Source organism: Aptenodytes forsteri, unplaced genomic scaffold (genome assembly GCF_000699145.1).
Source record: "Aptenodytes forsteri isolate BGI_AS27 unplaced genomic scaffold, ASM69914v1 Scaffold9, whole genome shotgun sequence".
NCBI classification, from domain to species: Eukaryota; Metazoa; Chordata; class Aves; order Sphenisciformes; family Spheniscidae; genus Aptenodytes; species Aptenodytes forsteri.
In genome coordinates this window covers 5,669,506-5,687,154 of record NW_008796217.1, presented here as the reverse complement: position 1 = coordinate 5,687,154, position 17,649 = coordinate 5,669,506, and the positions used below count along the sequence as shown (strand labels likewise).

The following is a 17,649-nucleotide window of genomic DNA, read 5'->3' as shown; positions in this document are numbered from 1 at the left end:
CCTTCCTCACTTGTTTAATAAGAGCACACTGTTACACATAGCAGTGAAAATACGCTGACAGAGAAAAGGCTGTGGTTATCTGCCTTTTCACATTTTGCAGCCAAGTCACTGAAAAGGAAAGAGCAAACTATGTTGTAGGCCGTCATCTTGAGTTGGAGTAGGGGCCCCATCCTTACTTAAATTCAGAAAAGTGAACAAAAAACTTTCTCTGACTTCCTTATGGGAAATGAAGAGAATTCACATGAAGATCATTCTCTCTCATGGGTGATCTTTCAAAGGTAATTAAAAACCAGAAGTAAAGTAACAGCTGTAATTGCTTTTCCAGTTCTCATTTTTCTACTCATCTGACAGGAATGACAGCATGCCAGACCCACAGCCTTTAGAACCCAAGAGATGGCAAACAAATGAAGATCAAGTACTTAATGCTATTATTATCACTATTAAAGCTTTCCACCAGAATCTCCAAGTCATGTTCAAATTGCGTTTGTGCCTCAAGGGGATGTTTCTCATAAAGGAAAAATCTGAAAGGGATGCTTTCCCAGTTCATCCATAAATAAAAGGCTTTCCAGAGAAAGATGAACACCAATAATGATGAAAGACATTTTTGTTTTCTGGGTTTTTCCCCCCTTTTTTAATTCAGGAAATCATCTGACCACAGAAAGACACATTTTCCTTAGAGATGCCTTTGAAGACATTCTCAGACTGTGACTTCAGGGCTGTAATTGGACCCATTCTCAGACTGTGACTTCAGGGCTGTAACTGGACTAATCTCTGGGAGACAGACTCAGAAGGGAACCCTGAAGAGGAAGTTATCTTCCTTGTATTAATTAAAATAAACAAAAAATCTTCCTGGTCCATTCCACTATAGATTATGGTCTGTATTACCTCTCTAGTAATTCAGAATATTGCAGCCTGAATACTTTTTCCACGTCTTTATGATTGAGTTGGGTTTGCCTCCTGTGAGAATTAGGAACTGTTTTAATTTTCTAATAGATGGCTTCATCTATCCTTGGCCTTCTGCTATTCAGATTTTATTTTTTAGTCTTTATAAATAGCTGGAAGGTTACTGAACTTAATGTGAATTTCCGTAGAAGGAGGGAAGAGGGGCACACTTTCAGTCTACCACTTGATTTTTATCAGCCAGTCATCAGTTCATAGTAAGTCAACCAGGCAAAGGGTTCTCTTTAACAATTTTTTTTTTCTTTTGTCATCAGTTCAAGAACAGCTTTTGTTTTCCCATCTTTGAAACTGTTGAATAATGAATTCCATAGGTAGAGCTAGGAAGAGAGCTGTGTCATAGCTAAAGATGAACGCTGTTAGTTCACCAGCATCATTAAGCTCTGTTAATGTCTGTGAACAACAGCAAAGCAGCCTGTTTTAAGGGGTCTTTTAGTTCACTGGTAAATGTACTTTGAAACTGAGTAAACTAATATTTAGAACAGCTTTGCTTTTACAATAATTACTTCTGAAAGTAATAATTCAGAAAGGTTTACATATTTGCCTTCTAGGATCTGCCTTCTAATACTTTTTTTCACATTAAGGCTGCGTTGGAATTTATTTTTAAAAATTGATTTTTATTTCCTCAAACACAAATGAGGTGTGACTGTTTATTTAAAGTTTTGTATTTCATAAATTTTGCATGTATAAACATAAGCATGACTGTTCCAATATAATTAGATGTTGAACTCATCTTATTTACCCCAACTTTTTTTTTTAACTGAAGTGGAGATGTGAGGCAAATGGCTGTATTCTTCTTGCTTTCTTTTTCCAGTAGATAATGTCCGTCAGATTTTTGTGATCACAGTATTCAACTAAGTGTAGTTGGCTAGAAAATGCACATGATCTTTAGTGAAGGTGTAGTACTAAGTACTTTAACTTGAGTGCTCTTATAAGGTTTTAATCCAGACTTACTCAAGACTCAATCCAGTTGTCTTTCGAAGGAGGCAGGTGTTATATCTGCATAACAACATCAAGAAGAGTACTGTATATTTTTAATGATCCCCTCGGTAGCTTGGTAAGACTAGATGAATTCCTTGTCTCTCAGTCTGGAAAAACTAGGTAGTCTTCTTTTTAGCAGTAGCCTCTGAGTTTGTATCTACTGAAGCAGAGAAGAGAAGGAAATAAGTTCTTTGATCAGTGTGAGATTTGCGTAGAAGTTTTCTGCTATTAGAGATGATTTTTTTTTTTTTATTCTGAGTTTCCCTGCAAATAACAGATTGATTGATGTGCATAATGAAATGCAGTATCGTATGGAAACGCTTGCTCAGGTCTGAAAACCTGTAAGCAGTATTTTCATGTGAGCAGAGCAGTCTGTCCAACTGCAAGACCAACAGAAAAGAAAACTATTTACACATGGTTTAGTATTAGACAACTGTTCCTGTATTAGTGCCAAAACTTGTGGACCTTAACTGCGACTGGTTGGAGAAATTTTGAAGGCAAACCTTTTAGAAGAATCGATATAATTTCAGTATTGAAATAATAAATTAGTTTATGCTAATATGTAGAATCCTTATTCTTCATCTTCCTCCTTGATTGGTTCTCCACTTTTTGTTCTGCTTGCTTTTGCTCGCATGGCAAAAAGTGCAAAATGATGCATTATTGCTCATCTTTCATCAGTCATACACATCTTCGGTTACTTATCGTTACTTTATCGGGGGGGGGGGGGGGGAGTGAAAAAAATGTCTATGTATAAACTTTTATATTATGGTCATCTTCTGCAACAACTGCTTAATATTTCTGTTCTATTTCTAGTCCTACAAACACATCTTAACATCAACTCTTAGGCAGTTAATTACTTTGAACAGCTGATTTCACAGGTCATTGATTGCTGCTAGTTATTCTTGTGAATAATGCATACATCTTGGAGCAGAAGGGTAGAATGTCTATGTATAAACTTTTATATTATGGTCATCTTCTGCAACAACTGCTTAATATTTCTGTTCTATTTCTAGTCCTACAAACACATCTTAACATCAACTCTTAGGCAGTTAATTACTTTGAACAGCTGATTTCACAGGTCATTGATTGCTGCTAGTTATTCTTGTGAATAATGCATACATCTTGGAGCAGAAGGGTAGAATGTGTTTTTTGGGGTGTTTTTTTTTTTTTTGTCTAGCTAACAACATAGTATTTATGTTGGCTACATAAAAACATAGTATTTATAGTGTTGGCTAATTACTTGTGCATGTTAGGATTCACAAAGGAAATTGCAGGTTATTAACTTCATTTGGTTTTTCCTTCAGGAAAAACTACCCACACCACTTAGATCCCTGTGAACTGTAAGAATGAAAATTAATGGTAAAGGCTTGGACCTGCCCGTTTTCCGCTGATGATATGGCTCTTTGACAGTTTTTTGGAAATAAATTTGGGAATAAAATAAAGTGAATTCACCTGTAATTTGAAATGCTAGAAAATGTCAAATTGCTAAACTATAAACATGGAGGGATGCAAGTAGTTATGCAGCAGTAGTTATGATAGAACAATAGCCAAAAGGTAGCCAGTGAGGACTTCAGTTTTATCTTGACTAAAGTGACACTTGACCTAAATACAAATTTTCTGCATGTAATACAACGTTTAGACTTTGGTCTTTGTCTAGATGTGGTTTTGAAAGCATGTTAAAGCATGTTTATCACCACATCTGAAAGGTCTAGTGTAGACAAGCAAGGCCAAATGCACTTCTAGTGCATGTTAAACTGAACAAGTAAAAGCTCTGTAATCCAAAAGATGGGATTTGGGTTTGGTTATGCATGCCTAGACCAGCTTTTAAAATGATAGCTGGGTAGAGATAACCATGGCGCAACATGGAATTCGGTGTGTTCGAACACCTGGATTACTTGACTTTTGCACCCTTCACTGAACCTGCAATTCAGTGTTGCTGGTAACGTAGCAAGCTACATAAAATGATGTCTTAGTGCAGATGTTAGAGGGAAGCTGTACGTTTAACTTGAATAACTTTATTGTACATGCCTCTTTAGCTAACATGTTGGAGAGACCATTTCATATAGTAACATCTGGTCAGATCAATAGTTGGAGCTTTGGTCTGTTGATTGAAATCATGGTTTGCAAACTGTCTATCCTTCATGTAGTACACTATTTGCTTGTGCAGGTTTAGTTAACTACCAGGGTGTCATTCCTTGTAGTTGTTGTAGCCTGAGGCTTGCCGAGGCTTTTTACAATTGAAATAACTGCTACACAGTAGACTAGATAGCAGAGGTGTTTGAGGACTTCTAAATATAGTGAAGGTGCTATCTACCAACTACTAGAGCAGTTACGATTAAAATGTCAACAGTTGTTATTTTTTCTGCAATTAAAGTAGGTCTTGTTTTCTGGTGACTGTTCTGCAAATGGCCATCATTTGGGCAATATTTAATTTTATTTTTTTTTAATTATGTCATTATTTTGACAACACAGTGACTCGTTAATGTTGCATTTATGATACTAATGTGGGGCACTCTTACTGAATAACTTGCACATTTGCTTTAAGCAAGCTGCCACATTGAGTTTTGGTAGTGTCGCATACTCAGTTCACTTCATACACCATTTTGAACTTACCTCCTTTGTTTTAATTTAGGGCTATTAGCATCTCCACAGTCAGCACCTGGAAACTTAGACACTGGGAAAAGTGGAGATGTTAAAGGTACTGGGACAGGAGGAAGCAGAGAAAACAGCACGGTTGATTTTAGTAAGGTAAATAACATTAAATACCTTAATGTTTAGTACAAAATAACAATGTAACAAAAAATGTGGTTGTAACTTCCCTCTTAGTTACAACTAAGACATGTATATATGTGTGTGTACAAGTGTACACGAGACATGTACTAAGACATAACTTGTACATGCGAGTGTCAGAATATGGCGTAGGCTAAATGTGTCAAATGTTTTGAAACTCTTCCCAGTGGGACTGAACTTTCTGTTTTGTTTGATCTTTTCAGTATTTTGGTAACTTCAAGAGTGCAGCTGCTGTACTTTCTCATGCAGAGGGAGATACTTTCAGATCTGCTATAAAGACTCTTATGAAAACAATTTTGTAGGTGGTGGTGTAATTTTTTTTTTTTTTTTTCCCTAGGAATGACTTTTTGGGTTTTTTTTTTGTAAAGAGGGCTTTTAAAGGGGATTTGCTTTATATGTTTTATGAGTTTGCTGTGCAAAAGTTATTGTACTTCTTAATCGTTAGGAGCATACAATACCATTTTCTGAAGGAAATCTTGTGTAATACTGTAAATCCCTTGTATTTCTTTCATAATTCAAATTTGCTGGGCAAGTTCTTAGATACATTCACAGTGGAGGTTATGTGGAGACACTGTGATTTTTTTTCCTCTCAGTGTTTATTCTTGGAAATAAAAGTTTTTTTTTTTTTTTTTTTTTTTTTTTTTTTTTTTTTTTTTCCTAGGAATGACTTTTTGGGTTTTTTTTTGTAAAGAGGGCTTTTAAAGGGGATTTGCTTTATATGTTTTATGAGTTTGCTGTGCAAAAGTTATTGTACTTCTTAATCGTTAGGAGCATACAATACCATTTTCTGAAGGAAATCTTGTGTAATACTGTAAATCCCTTGTATTTCTTTCATAATTCAAATTTGCTGGGCAAGTTCCATTACGGCTTTTACTATAAAACTCAAGTCTGTAGTGTCATCTGTACTGTGAAACACTGTAAGAAAATTCGTTTGCCAAGTTAAATAATTATGTTTAAGGAAAGCTAACTTACACTGTAGTTCTCATCTAATCATGGCAGGTGCCATATATTCCTGCTCCTCTGTCACAGTTTTTGTTTTTGCTTGGCCTGTCCTTCTGTACACCTGCCTTGTCTCCTGTTGGGCAGGAGTCAGCCTCCTGGCACTGTAGTTGTGGCACACTTGGTGTGGGACTCAAGAGGCCATCTGTAAGTTCTCTAGATAGCAATGTGACTGGTGCTTGTGTATGTGTGTGTATGTATGTGAACACAGAGTTCATGTGCTGTACCATTTTCTAATGCGCTTCTGTAATTATGTACAGAAATTAATGTTAAGATTTTCAGCCATCATATTATTTATGGATGAAAACATAAACATACAAATTATTTTTCAAAATTATGACATATTTGAAATACGCAGCTGTGAAATAACTAATTGCGTTCTAGAAACCACGTGTAATTACATGAACTCTCCTTAGTTAATTGTGCATAGATTTTGTTAAGTTATGTCCTATCATGGAACGTTTGTCATGATAAGTAATATTAGAAAGGTGGTTATGCAGTTTGGATTCTTCTAGAATATAGTAGGTGGTAGTAATTCTAACTTTTAGAAAATAGTTTATTGTTCGTTGGTTGGCTGGCTGACATTTTCTACATATGTTTGTCTTTTCTGTACTGTGGGATATTTAATTTGCTTTTTAATTTTTTTCTTTGTAGCATAAATGTCTAGTATAAATACTGATAATTATGTTACAGAATTTCTGCTAACAAATGTAAGGGAATAAACACTTGTTTCATCTTTGTATGAATAGGTTGATATGAACTTCATGAGGAAAATTCCTTCAGGAGCAGAAGCATCAAATGTGTTAGTGGGAGAAGTAGATTTTTTAGAAAGACCTATTATTGCTTTTGTGAGGCTCTCCCCTGCTGTGCTTCTCTCAGGTCTCACAGAGGTTCCGGTTCCTACACGGTAAATAAATGCCTGGAAAGTCTGGCTTTACTTATACAATAAGATAATAATATTTAAGATCTCAAATAGTTGTAAATTTTTATACATACTCTATTAAGCTCAAGAAATGTAGACTTCTGTGTAATATGATGCCGGTCATTTGCTGCAAAATTTGAAGGAATGAGATCTGCCATAAAATTCTTTGAATGCTTTAAATATATATAATGATGCTGTCTTAAGCAAGTGCAGAAGTTGAAACTGATAGCTGACCTGGAGTAAAAGCAGTGAGTCTTCCAAGCTTGTGTTGCCATTTTAAAGATGGGCATGAAGATTGTTATAGTTCCCTTCAGCGCGACACAGCGCGACAGTGGGGAAGAGTCCACCAAGTCAGAAAGTCTGTCTAATCTGAAGCTCTGCTCTTTGTATACAAATACTCTGTATATGAATAACCTAGGTGGTGGAAAAACATACTTTTTTTATTATATGCCCAAATCTACATGATTGACACTGGGGTAACCAATCTGCAGCTAATACATTGAAGAATAGGTTTTCAATCTGCAGTATGCCATCCAGCCTGGTGCACCCCACCCCCCCCAAAATCATGGGTCTTGCCAGTATACTGTGGGTATATTTACCACAGATGATCAAAATGTCAAAATGCAGGTCCCATGATGAAGGTAGCAGGTAATTTCATCAGCCATCATGGAGGACACTTCATTTTCTGTGCACATTGATGTATTGGGTTGTTCTGTGGTGTTTGGCATAAATTTGTACATTTATGTTTTTGGTGGTTTTTTTAATGTTTTAAGATGATCAAAGTGCTTGTTTATCTTTGTAATTTTCAGCTTATATACTCTAATGAAAGGCAAAAATGATCTTGGCAGTATTCTTATAAACAGATGTGAGAATTTTCAGAGAGTAGTTGACGTTAGTGCTCATAATGTTTCTTGGGAAATTCCAAAATTTCTGCATACAGGTTATTGTATTAATGTAGCTAAAATTATCCTGTCCTAAACTTTCAGAATGGTCTAGACTTGCAGATTTGGAATAGCATACTTGATTCTGAAGATGCAATCTCAGTTTCAGTTAGGGTAGTCAGCTTGCATTGAGCTTTTTGTACTGTGAGGTGAAAGAAGGTGCTACTTTTTTCAAATGTGTTGTACTTAGGAACTTCATTTTCATGGAGTATAGCAAGAAGGTCGTGAAAAGAATTGCTGAGGTTCACTCTTCAGATTGTATCCTTTTGAATTTATAAGATAATAGTCCTGTTCAAGTTTAAAAAAAAAAAAAGTGTGGTAACTATTACTGTGATTGGAAATGGAGACTGTCTGTTAAGATATGCTGTGACCCACCCCCAGATTGGATTCTCTTCCCAAAATGTCACTTTTACCTTCTTAGGAGGTCAAAATGCAGGTTCCCTTCCTTTCCACTGACACAGGACCAGGATATGCCTGTATGAGTATGCCCAGTGTGTTGCTTGTAGTATATCTGTGCATCCGCTGTGTGACGTACCCAGCGACAGCAAGTGAGAGGGGTTTGACTCCTGTGAAGAGGTGATCATCAGGGAGGCTAGAACAGGTCATAAAGCTCCTAGGCCCTCGCTAAGGGGTCCTTGCCAGTGGGAATGTCAGAAAGGCTTGTTATCCAGAGAAAATATTCATTGAGCCCTAGCCTGTGGATTTCTGCTACTTTTAAGGCATTATAAGAAGTTGAAAAATTAGGCTTAATTAAGAAGATTTCGGAGTAATTTTGGTTCAGGATTCGTGTTCCTTCCAGTAATGACTTTGAGGCTAGTCTTGTCTTAGTCTTGCAGTAGTCTTTAAGATCTGAAATGGTGAAGAGGATATTTTCACTTCACCACTAAATTTTCTTTAGATATTAGTTTGAAAGAACCCTCTGAATATATTCAAATGAGTCAGCCGTATTCATCGTGATTGCTTTCTCTACAGGTTTTTGTTTTTGTTGCTGGGACCAGCAGGAAAAGCTCCACAGTACCATGAAATTGGGAGATCAATAGCAACACTTATGACAGATGATGTGAGTGATGTATTTTAAACACTTGTAGTTAAAGAAGTCTAGAATAATGTATTTATTGACTGTTTTCAATAACTGTATTCTGGAGTGACAGGTTAAAGAAAAAAAAAACCACAAACTGGTTAAATAAAGAACTGTAAACTTACTTATTTCTTGTGTTAGTGAACTAGATAATGGTAAATTAACTTTTCCCCTTGGCTTTCTTGAAGAAATCCTAAATGTATTTCTGAAAAAATATTTTAGCTTTGGTGTATAGATTTCATTTTTGTATTAAATTAGGAAATAGAGCTATTAAATAGAGCTGCATCTGATGTGAATTGCTGTATTTCGAAAAGGACACGGCAAACTGCGTGAGTGTTCAGGACAAAAAGTTTAAGAATGCCTGTGATTGAGTCATCACAAATGTTTTTTATCAAAGAGAGGTCAAATAATTAAAATTAGAATTTTACTAGGCATTTGAAGTCATATGCTTAGGGCCCTGGTGGACGCTTTTAAAGGGCACAGGGGAATCGGGACTTTTTAAGACTATTGTCATTCACTGAGCAAAATCAGGATGTTTTAATTCTGACTTTGCATTGAGCGCCACCTACCGAATTGCTGATAATTATTAGGGTTATCTAGCAGAAATTCTAGTATTTCTTTACTGTAGAACAATTTAAAGTTTGGAAATGTAAACCAGAAATTGGTCATTTTACAATTGGGCAACTAGTCTGTGAATACAGTATTTGTTCAGTGTGAGAACTGAATGTTAAAAGCTTTAGTTGCAGCTTCTAATTTTTTAGGTAGGCTGATTTTTAGGAATACTGTAGATCACTGAAATAGAAAAATATAAATTATTCAGTGGTCTAAAAAGACCTAAATAGACTTAGAAGATCTCGTTTACAATTAGAAGACTTAATGGTCAGGTCTTTGGAGACAAACAGTTCAGGTTTCAAATGTACAGAAGCAATTTAGGATCATCTTCTGCAAACAGTTTTTTTTAATAGCAAAACTAGCATTTTTTTCTGGCTGTGTATAAAATGCATCTTTGGTTTCAGGGATTTTTTTTTTTTTTTTTTTTCTCCCCCAAGCCTGTAGCGCTGCATGGGGTAAAATCACTCCATAGAGTAACATCCCAGTGGTCATGCACCTATCGTTGCCTTTATCTATTTATCTATCTTTTGCTTTATAGGCAACATCATGGAAAACCTACAAGAAGGAAGTGCCCAACATTCATTTTTATTAATCATAGAATCATAGATTCTAAAGTAAAAGCCTAACTTTTGAGGACCTTTAAAAAAAATCTCCCATGCCTTTTTAAAAATAATGAAGTGTTCCTTGTAACAAGTTCCTCTTTCAAAATAATAAAATAAAAATGAATGTTGGGCACTTCCTTCTTGTAGGTTTTCCATGATGTTGCCTATAAAGCAAAAGACCGAAATGATTTGTTGTCAGGAATTGATGAATTTTTAGACCAAGTGACAGTCCTGCCTCCAGGAGAATGGGATCCATCTATACGTATTGAGCCGCCAAAAAGTGTTCCTTCCCAGGTAAAAGGAAAAAAAAAAAAAAAAAAAAGTCCAGTAGAGAGCTTCCATGATTTTTACTTTGAAAATGCCATTTCCAAATGCAAGTAAATTGTGTACTGAATATAAACTTTAGTAAAGCATCAGGAAAGCCCCCACATCCATTTGGAAGAAAAAGTGGATTGTCCATTTAAGTTTAAAAAAAAAAGTGTTAATCAGTTTTCTGCTATGTTTTTAAGTAAATTATATTTACTGTATTTCCTTTTGTAATGCTGAAATGAGTTCATGTAACATCTGGGAGAATTGGTCTGAAATTGTACCTGAGTTCATATTATAAATTTTATTGTTAATCTAACAATGATCAGCAAGAATGTTGTAATTCTTATAAAAACTTTTATTTGCATACAACATTGATTGATTGAAATGTTTTAATGTATATTGGCTAGCATATAATGTTCACAGAATGTTTAAGAAATAGATAAAAATGGATCATATCGCTCAGTTGTGATACAAGCTTAGAATGAGAGCTGGGGGAAGCTGGGACTCTTCATTTCTTCCCTTTCTTCCTCTTTACAGCTGAGGGGAATTCCTGCTGCCAGGATCAAAAGTGGGGGGAGAGACCAGTGCTCTTGATTCAGAAGGTTGATGTTGGTGTCGAATCCAGTGGTGGTTTGCCGGAGTGGGTGGAACGGAAGGGGTGACAGCAGTGCAGTTTATTCATGAATAGCCTGAGGCTACCACTTAACTTGTTTCCAAAATAAGCAGGGCTCAGGGGTTTTTGGAAGGCAAGGTTGGCTGAGAAATTTATGAGGAGCTGGTGAGCAGCTTGCTCAACAGGGGAATGACTTCTCATTTATACTTCAACTAAATACTGTGTGTGTGTCATAAAGCGAGGTCAGTTTCTGTTAGAAGCTAGAGGCTTCTGCTCTGAAAATGATTGAGGGGGAAAAAAAAAAATCTAAAGATTTCTAGGCCTCATGGTTGAGCCTCTACTGTATCTTGAAAAGGTAGGCTTTGTTTCATCATGTCTCGGGGACATACGTCTTGTAGAAAGGGGGAAAATTAATACTGTTGTGCAAGGTACTAATAAGATCTTTTTGGGAGTGTTGTACAGTTCTAGTTGTCTGTACTCAACAAAAGATGAATTTGGCAAATGGAGAACTGCTGATAAGCTGGGAATATGAAAAAGGTTTGGAAGGCATAGAGTCTGTGCACGCTGTCTTTGAATTATACTTTTTAGTGTAAAGGTGGTCTCAAGGTATGATTTTTTTTTTCCCCTTTTTTTTCTGTAGGAGAAAAGGAAGGTACCTAAATTTCCAAATGGATCTACTCCTACAGGAGAGACTCTCAAAGAAGAAGGCCATCATGCTGGACCTGAACTTGAGAGAACTGGAAGGTGTGTTCACTTCCCTAAATATTAGATACCATAAAGAAATAAAAGTGATAAATCTTCACAGTTTTTAATGATGACATTTGAACATAAAAAATCATGGTTTAAGTGTCAGAGCGCATCCTTTTTCCTTTTCAAGTGTTGGATTCTTGCCTATAAATGCCAATCTGCTTAAAGCATTTTCAAGCCTGTGGCAATGTTTCTCAACACATTTGCGAAGGATTTCATATAAGATGCTGCCTGATTTAACTAACTGACTTTTAAGAGTTGGGTTTTAATTGTTAATTGTCAAGAGCATGCAATTATCATAATTATAGCAGGAATATACAATTTTCAGTCTTGGGCTAGGTACTAAAAATTTCCATTAATGCAAATCTGTTTTATTAAACATGTACAAAATGGAACAACAAGGAATATAACTTTGGTATTGGTTAGGTTTTGGTTAGGTTTCTTTTAGATCTAAAATAAAACGGAAGGAATTTCTTTCAGTTGAGTTGCATTGTGGTTCTCTGTTAATTCTGAAATACTTGCCAAAAAAAACCCCAACATTGGAAATATCTGGTTAAGATTAAACCTTAGTATCTCATATGAGAGAGTAGAGATTAAATCAACTGAGAAATTCTGGAAAATATGTACAATGTTGTTATCCCCAAAATAATAAACTTCCAAATGAAATGCATCTTTCTCACACCTTTGCAAGAAGGACTTTACAACATTTGTCTTGATTTTTACCATTTTGGCTTTGTTATACTTTTTGCTCTTTTGCAGACAGTATGTGGAACTGAGAAGTTCATTTCTGCCCACAGAATTATCTCTAGATTAGACTATTGTTTTTCTTAGGAATGGAATATTACTATTTTTTTAATAATTCAAAATAAAATCAATTTTTTGTAGGTTCAAATTATACCTAGTATTTTGGAGTCTTGAAAATTGTTTGGAAACTGTCAAAAGCTTTTTAATTTCTTGCTAGTAACTTCCCCAGTTGAACTGACTTATGTATGTTTGGTTTTGTATTTCCATTTGTAGAATATCTCTGTACTCCAGATGAAAAACACTGTTAAAAATGATAGACCTAAATTTATTTATGGACCTAACCATATGTATGTAGAGAACTTGAATCAAAAAGCTACAACTACTTATTGGAGTAGTAATATTGAAATGTATCAATGCAGTGGTCTTGGTTGAGATTTAGCATATTTCTTCTGTTCCTTGTTTGGAATATCATAAGACAGATTTGACTTCAAACATTATTTAGGTAAAGTCGTTTGCAAAGATATTTTTTCAGTATCTAGCCCATATACAAAAATACCTAGTCAGCTTTTAAAAATGTGGATAACCTGCTTGATTATATTTGGAATACTACTGAATTGGAATAGATAAGATTCTCATTTACATTTTAAACTGTTATGCTTTAATCTGGATTATGAAATAGCTAATTTGTGCTGGCAGTAGGCACTGGCAGTCATGTGTAGCCCATAGTTTTGAACTAGCTAGAATCCTTTAGTGTACAGTTTGACGAGTTTCATCTCACCTATTTAGGCTTTTTGGTGGTTTGATACTTGACATCCAAAGGAAAGCACCTTTTTTCTTGAGTGACTTCAAGGATGCATTAAGCCTGCAGTGCCTGGCCTCGATTCTTTTCCTATACTGTGCCTGTATGTCTCCTGTAATCACTTTTGGAGGGCTCCTGGGAGAAGCTACACAAGGCAGAATAGTGAGTACAAAGAATGGTAGTGGCCAGGCTTTTAGACCTTCAGAGGCAAGTCACTGTGTGCATTTGTCTCATTTATTTATACTTGTATTTGAAGAATTTACCCACAGCACTTGATTAGCCTGCCCCAAAGCAGATCTTCCCCAAAAGGTAATTGCTGTGGAAAATGTGGGGAACCCATGTGAACAGGAGAAGATGCACAGTGGAGGTAAAAAATGTTTATCCTGCCTTATTGGATGAATGGCTTCATGAATTGAGAAAGGGCTTGCATTGCCTTCTTTTTGGCTACTTAAAAATAATGAATAGAAGTAAAGGTGCACCATCCCACTAGGCCTACTTTAGGCAAAGTCAGAGGCTCAAGGTGGATAGCCAAGAACATGTACTGGCCTTGAGTAGTAGGCCTATGAGGATGATAATGCCTGCAGTGTGTGAGTAGCAGTCAATTGTGTATTTAATTAACGGACAGGATATGTATATGCTTTCACTAATGGTATGTTGTTAACAATAAAAGAAAGTGGCTAAGGTTTATGAGCAGAAAATACTCTTCATTGTAAACGACTTCAATATAAACCATACATGTACAAAATTCTGGTAGTGTTACGTTGGGCAGTAGATAACACCAGCACCTTTTTAACCAAAATATCATTGCACTTTGGTTTTTGGAGCAGGGAAAGAATATTTAACATCAGCAATGTTAGTAACTTACTGTTTGTGTCAATTGGCTTATGAGTAAACTAGTTTGAAGTGTATTTTCTGTTTTTAAATCTATCACGAAGAAACAAGGCTCTGTCCTTTTAGGGGAGGGAAGGATGTATTCAGACATGTCCTTTACAAATTTTAAGATTCTGATAAAGCTTATGATGCTATAAAATTCTTCTTGATACTTAGATCAAGTTTTTAAGCTTGTACTATATTAAAATTTAGTTAACTATTTTATCTCTTTCAAGTAATGCTGTCGACTCAGATTTTTATTGATGTAGCACTTCAAGCGGATAGCAAATACGGAAATAAATTATATCTTTCCTGTGTGCTGTTTTTGCCACTCTAAATGTAGGAATGTTTATCAAAATGTCGATGTAATTTTTGAACGTACGTTACGTATAATTATGAAAATATGTTCCTTTTAAAGCTTGATTCTTAAACACCTTCTTTCTTTTAGCTATCTGGAATTGTTTGCGGGTTTGTTCCTGCCTTCAGATACTTGGTGTGCATCATTGAATGTAAAATTTAGTTACTGCACACACATGTTCAAGCACAGTAGCTGACATTGTAAGGTACACAGTTTGTGTTTGAAACTTTCCCTCACATTCCCAGAGGTCATCACCTTCACAGTACTCTAGTCCCTGCCACCCTGAATGAGAGCCCCAAGGTTAATGCATTGACTAACCAAAAGCACTAATTCAAAGGTATTAGAACAAGAGACTGGGATTACATATATATATGTATACATATATATATGTAATCCCAGTCTCTTGTTCTAATCCAATGTAATTAACAAAGGACTCATGTTTTCATTTTTAATAGCCCCAGTTCAGCAAACCATTTTGCCCAATTTTAGATGCTTTCCTGAATTGGAGCTTAAGTTCACATAAAGGTTGTTTTCTTAGGCTTGCATAATTGCAAAATAGCAAACATTTAAAAATTCCACCAGGAACCCTTTAATCTGTAATCCATGACTTCTCATAGTTGTAAACGGTGTAGTTAACTATTTTCAAGTGATTTTAATATCATTTTAGTATCTAAAGTCCTGCCCCTCTCTTTTGAGGTGCACTGTAACTTTTTTTTTAGCAGAAAATGTTACAGTAAAACATTTAATTCAAGAACTGAAGTAGGTACCTTACTTCAATGAAAAGAAATGCATTACCAGGTGGGACATTGGTTTACGGCTCATCTATTTTTGGTGTCATGTATACATAAACCAATATTGTTCAGTAATTTCCCCTGCACCTCCACCTGTCAGTTTTTTCTTTTGTAATGCTTGGTTGACTGATGCAGGTTTGATACGGCACACCATATCATGTTTTGGTACAGGTATGTTGCTATATATCTATCTATTGTCTTTACAGAGACAGATAATTCTTTCCGTAAACTACATGTTGAGTAACTTTTTTTTTTTCTTCAAACTTGTAGTAATTGTTGGTATGTTTTTCCTTCATAGCTAGCAGGACTAGTGACTTGTTCTCATGGTTTTGGATGGCTATATGTTTCTCAGGAGTGAAGTTTTCAAAATCTTTTGTCCATGGTATTGTTACTGCAAAACTGTGTTAAGTTATTCTTGTCTCAAACATCAATGTTAATTGCAGTGTTTTTACATCTTGTCTTGTTTCTAAGTTAATGCATCTTAAAACTGTATTTATGCAGATGTGATGCTAAACACTAACCTGAAAGGCAGCATAGTTACAGCAGTTTCTTTTCCCCCAAACAGAGTGCGATCGAGTCTCTCTTTGGAGCCTCATTAACTGGGATTGCCTATTCTCTCTTTGCTGGGCAACCTCTTACTATTTTGGGGAGCACTGGACCAGTTCTAGTATTTGAAAAAATATTATTTAAATTTTGCAGGTAAGTGGTGTTTCTATTATCTTGATGCACTTTCTAACTTTCTAGCCTGTTAGAATAACTGTAATTGAAAGCAGATGTGTGTTAAAAGTGGATGTCCATGAAGATGTAAGTTCAGTGGCAAGAGACTGAGAGATGGATGTGGTTTGGCAAAGCTGTGAGGCACTGGTGAGCCTTAATGAGAAAATCAGTGATGAGAAGTGCTGGGACTTAAGTAAAAGTTATGTTCTGACTGTGTGGAGATGTTGGCTTTGATTCTGCAGGGGTAAACAGGGATTGATCTACCCTTTTCTAGGAGAAAGCTTCTAGGTGGTTCTGGAAAGATCATCCCCATGATGCTTCCCAAGCTTAGGTAGTTGCATCTTCAATCCTGGGAACACCTTGCAGTGTTGCTTTGCTTTGGTGGAAGATGAGACAGAAAAATTTCTGCTTCCTTCAGAACTAACATCAAGGATGAGAAAAGTGGTGAATACCTATAGAGCTTGGCCTCAGTATCTGTTTTCAAATAGAATATAGTATAGGTGACTTTTGGCTCAGTTAATATTTTTGTTTCTTTCTTCACACAGGGATTATGATCTTTCCTACCTCTCCCTGCGAACTAGCATTGGTCTGTGGACTGCATTTTTATGCATAGTGCTTGTAGCCACAGATGCCAGCAGCCTTGTGTGTTACATCACTCGATTTACTGAGGAAGCTTTTGCAGCGCTTATATGCATCATATTTATTTATGAGGCATTGGAAAAGCTTTTTCATTTGGGAGAAGCGTATGCCTTCAATATGCACAATGATTTGAATAAACTGACTTTATATTCGTAAGTATCAAGTTTCTATCTGTTAGTAAAATACATAGGGAAAACGTTTATAGTATAGAGACATACCGTTTACAAAATTGCAATGTGTGCCTCTCCGTGGAAGGGTAGGAGGAATGCTGGGGGTGGTATGGGCATGAGAAACCTCAGAAAAATTCTATTCAGGATGCTGTGGAATTGAATTTTCTGTGTTAGCTATGGGTGGTTGGAAGGGATGAGGGGCCGTGACAATGCCTGCTTTAATTGCAGCTTTATTAAAGGTCAGCCTGGAGATTAAAAGTCAGAACAGGAGTTTTGCCTTGCCACTTCTAGAAATCATGATAGTTTATCCCACCTGGGTGAGGATTATTTCCAGATAGCTGAGGCATGGAGAGCTTCTGCAACTTTCACGTGCTAGGCTCAGTTAATATACATCTTTAAACAGTTAACATCTTTAAACAGTGTTTGTTTCTACTGGAATTATGAGGGATACTTGCCATTTAAAAAATTACTTCTTGAGATATCTTCGCCTAGTACATTCTGGGGAGAGGGAAAAAAAAAAAAAAAAAACCCCAGCCGTATTTTTTTTTTTTCTTTCCCAGCTAAGTAGAACTATTAGTTCTGTTCATCACAGTAACTAGCAGTAAAACTATCAGTACAAAAATAACTTTATTTCATTTAAGGAATGCTATAAGCAAGCTATTTAGGTGTGTCTTTTTTACATTTAATTTATTTCTTTGGCAGTTGTATATTATCTACCTGTGGTGTGTTGACCTTGGCTGGATACCAGGTGCCCACCAAGCCGCTCTGTCAATCCTCCTGAGCTGGACAAGGGGAGAAAAATATGACGAAAGGCTCGTGGGTCAAAATAAGGACAGGAAGATCACTCAGCAATTACCATCACGGGCAAAACAGACTTGACTTGGGGAAATTAATTTAATTTATTACCAATCAAATCAGGTAGGGTAATTGAGAAGTAAAAACCAAATCTTAAAACACCTTCCCCCCACCCCTTCCTTCTTCCCGGGCTCAACTTCACTCGTGATTTCTCT

General features: G+C 36.0%; 1 protein-coding gene across 1 annotated transcript in view; it reads left to right on the top strand.

The window, feature by feature from the left end:
- The window catches only part of SLC4A7 (solute carrier family 4 member 7), a 73,054-nt gene that overhangs the window by 33,533 nt on the left and 21,872 nt on the right, over positions 1 to 17,649 (top strand). The window contains exons 8-15 of the mRNA XM_009288623.2: positions 4,571 to 4,686; positions 6,477 to 6,634; positions 8,563 to 8,650; positions 10,030 to 10,176; positions 11,445 to 11,548; positions 13,082 to 13,256; positions 15,679 to 15,812; positions 16,376 to 16,621. Of these exons, the coding sequence (XP_009286898.1) occupies positions 4,571 to 4,686; positions 6,477 to 6,634; positions 8,563 to 8,650; positions 10,030 to 10,176; positions 11,445 to 11,548; positions 13,082 to 13,256; positions 15,679 to 15,812; positions 16,376 to 16,621 (1,168 nt within the window). The remainder of the gene's footprint in view (positions 1 to 4,570; positions 4,687 to 6,476; positions 6,635 to 8,562; positions 8,651 to 10,029; positions 10,177 to 11,444; positions 11,549 to 13,081; positions 13,257 to 15,678; positions 15,813 to 16,375; positions 16,622 to 17,649) is intronic.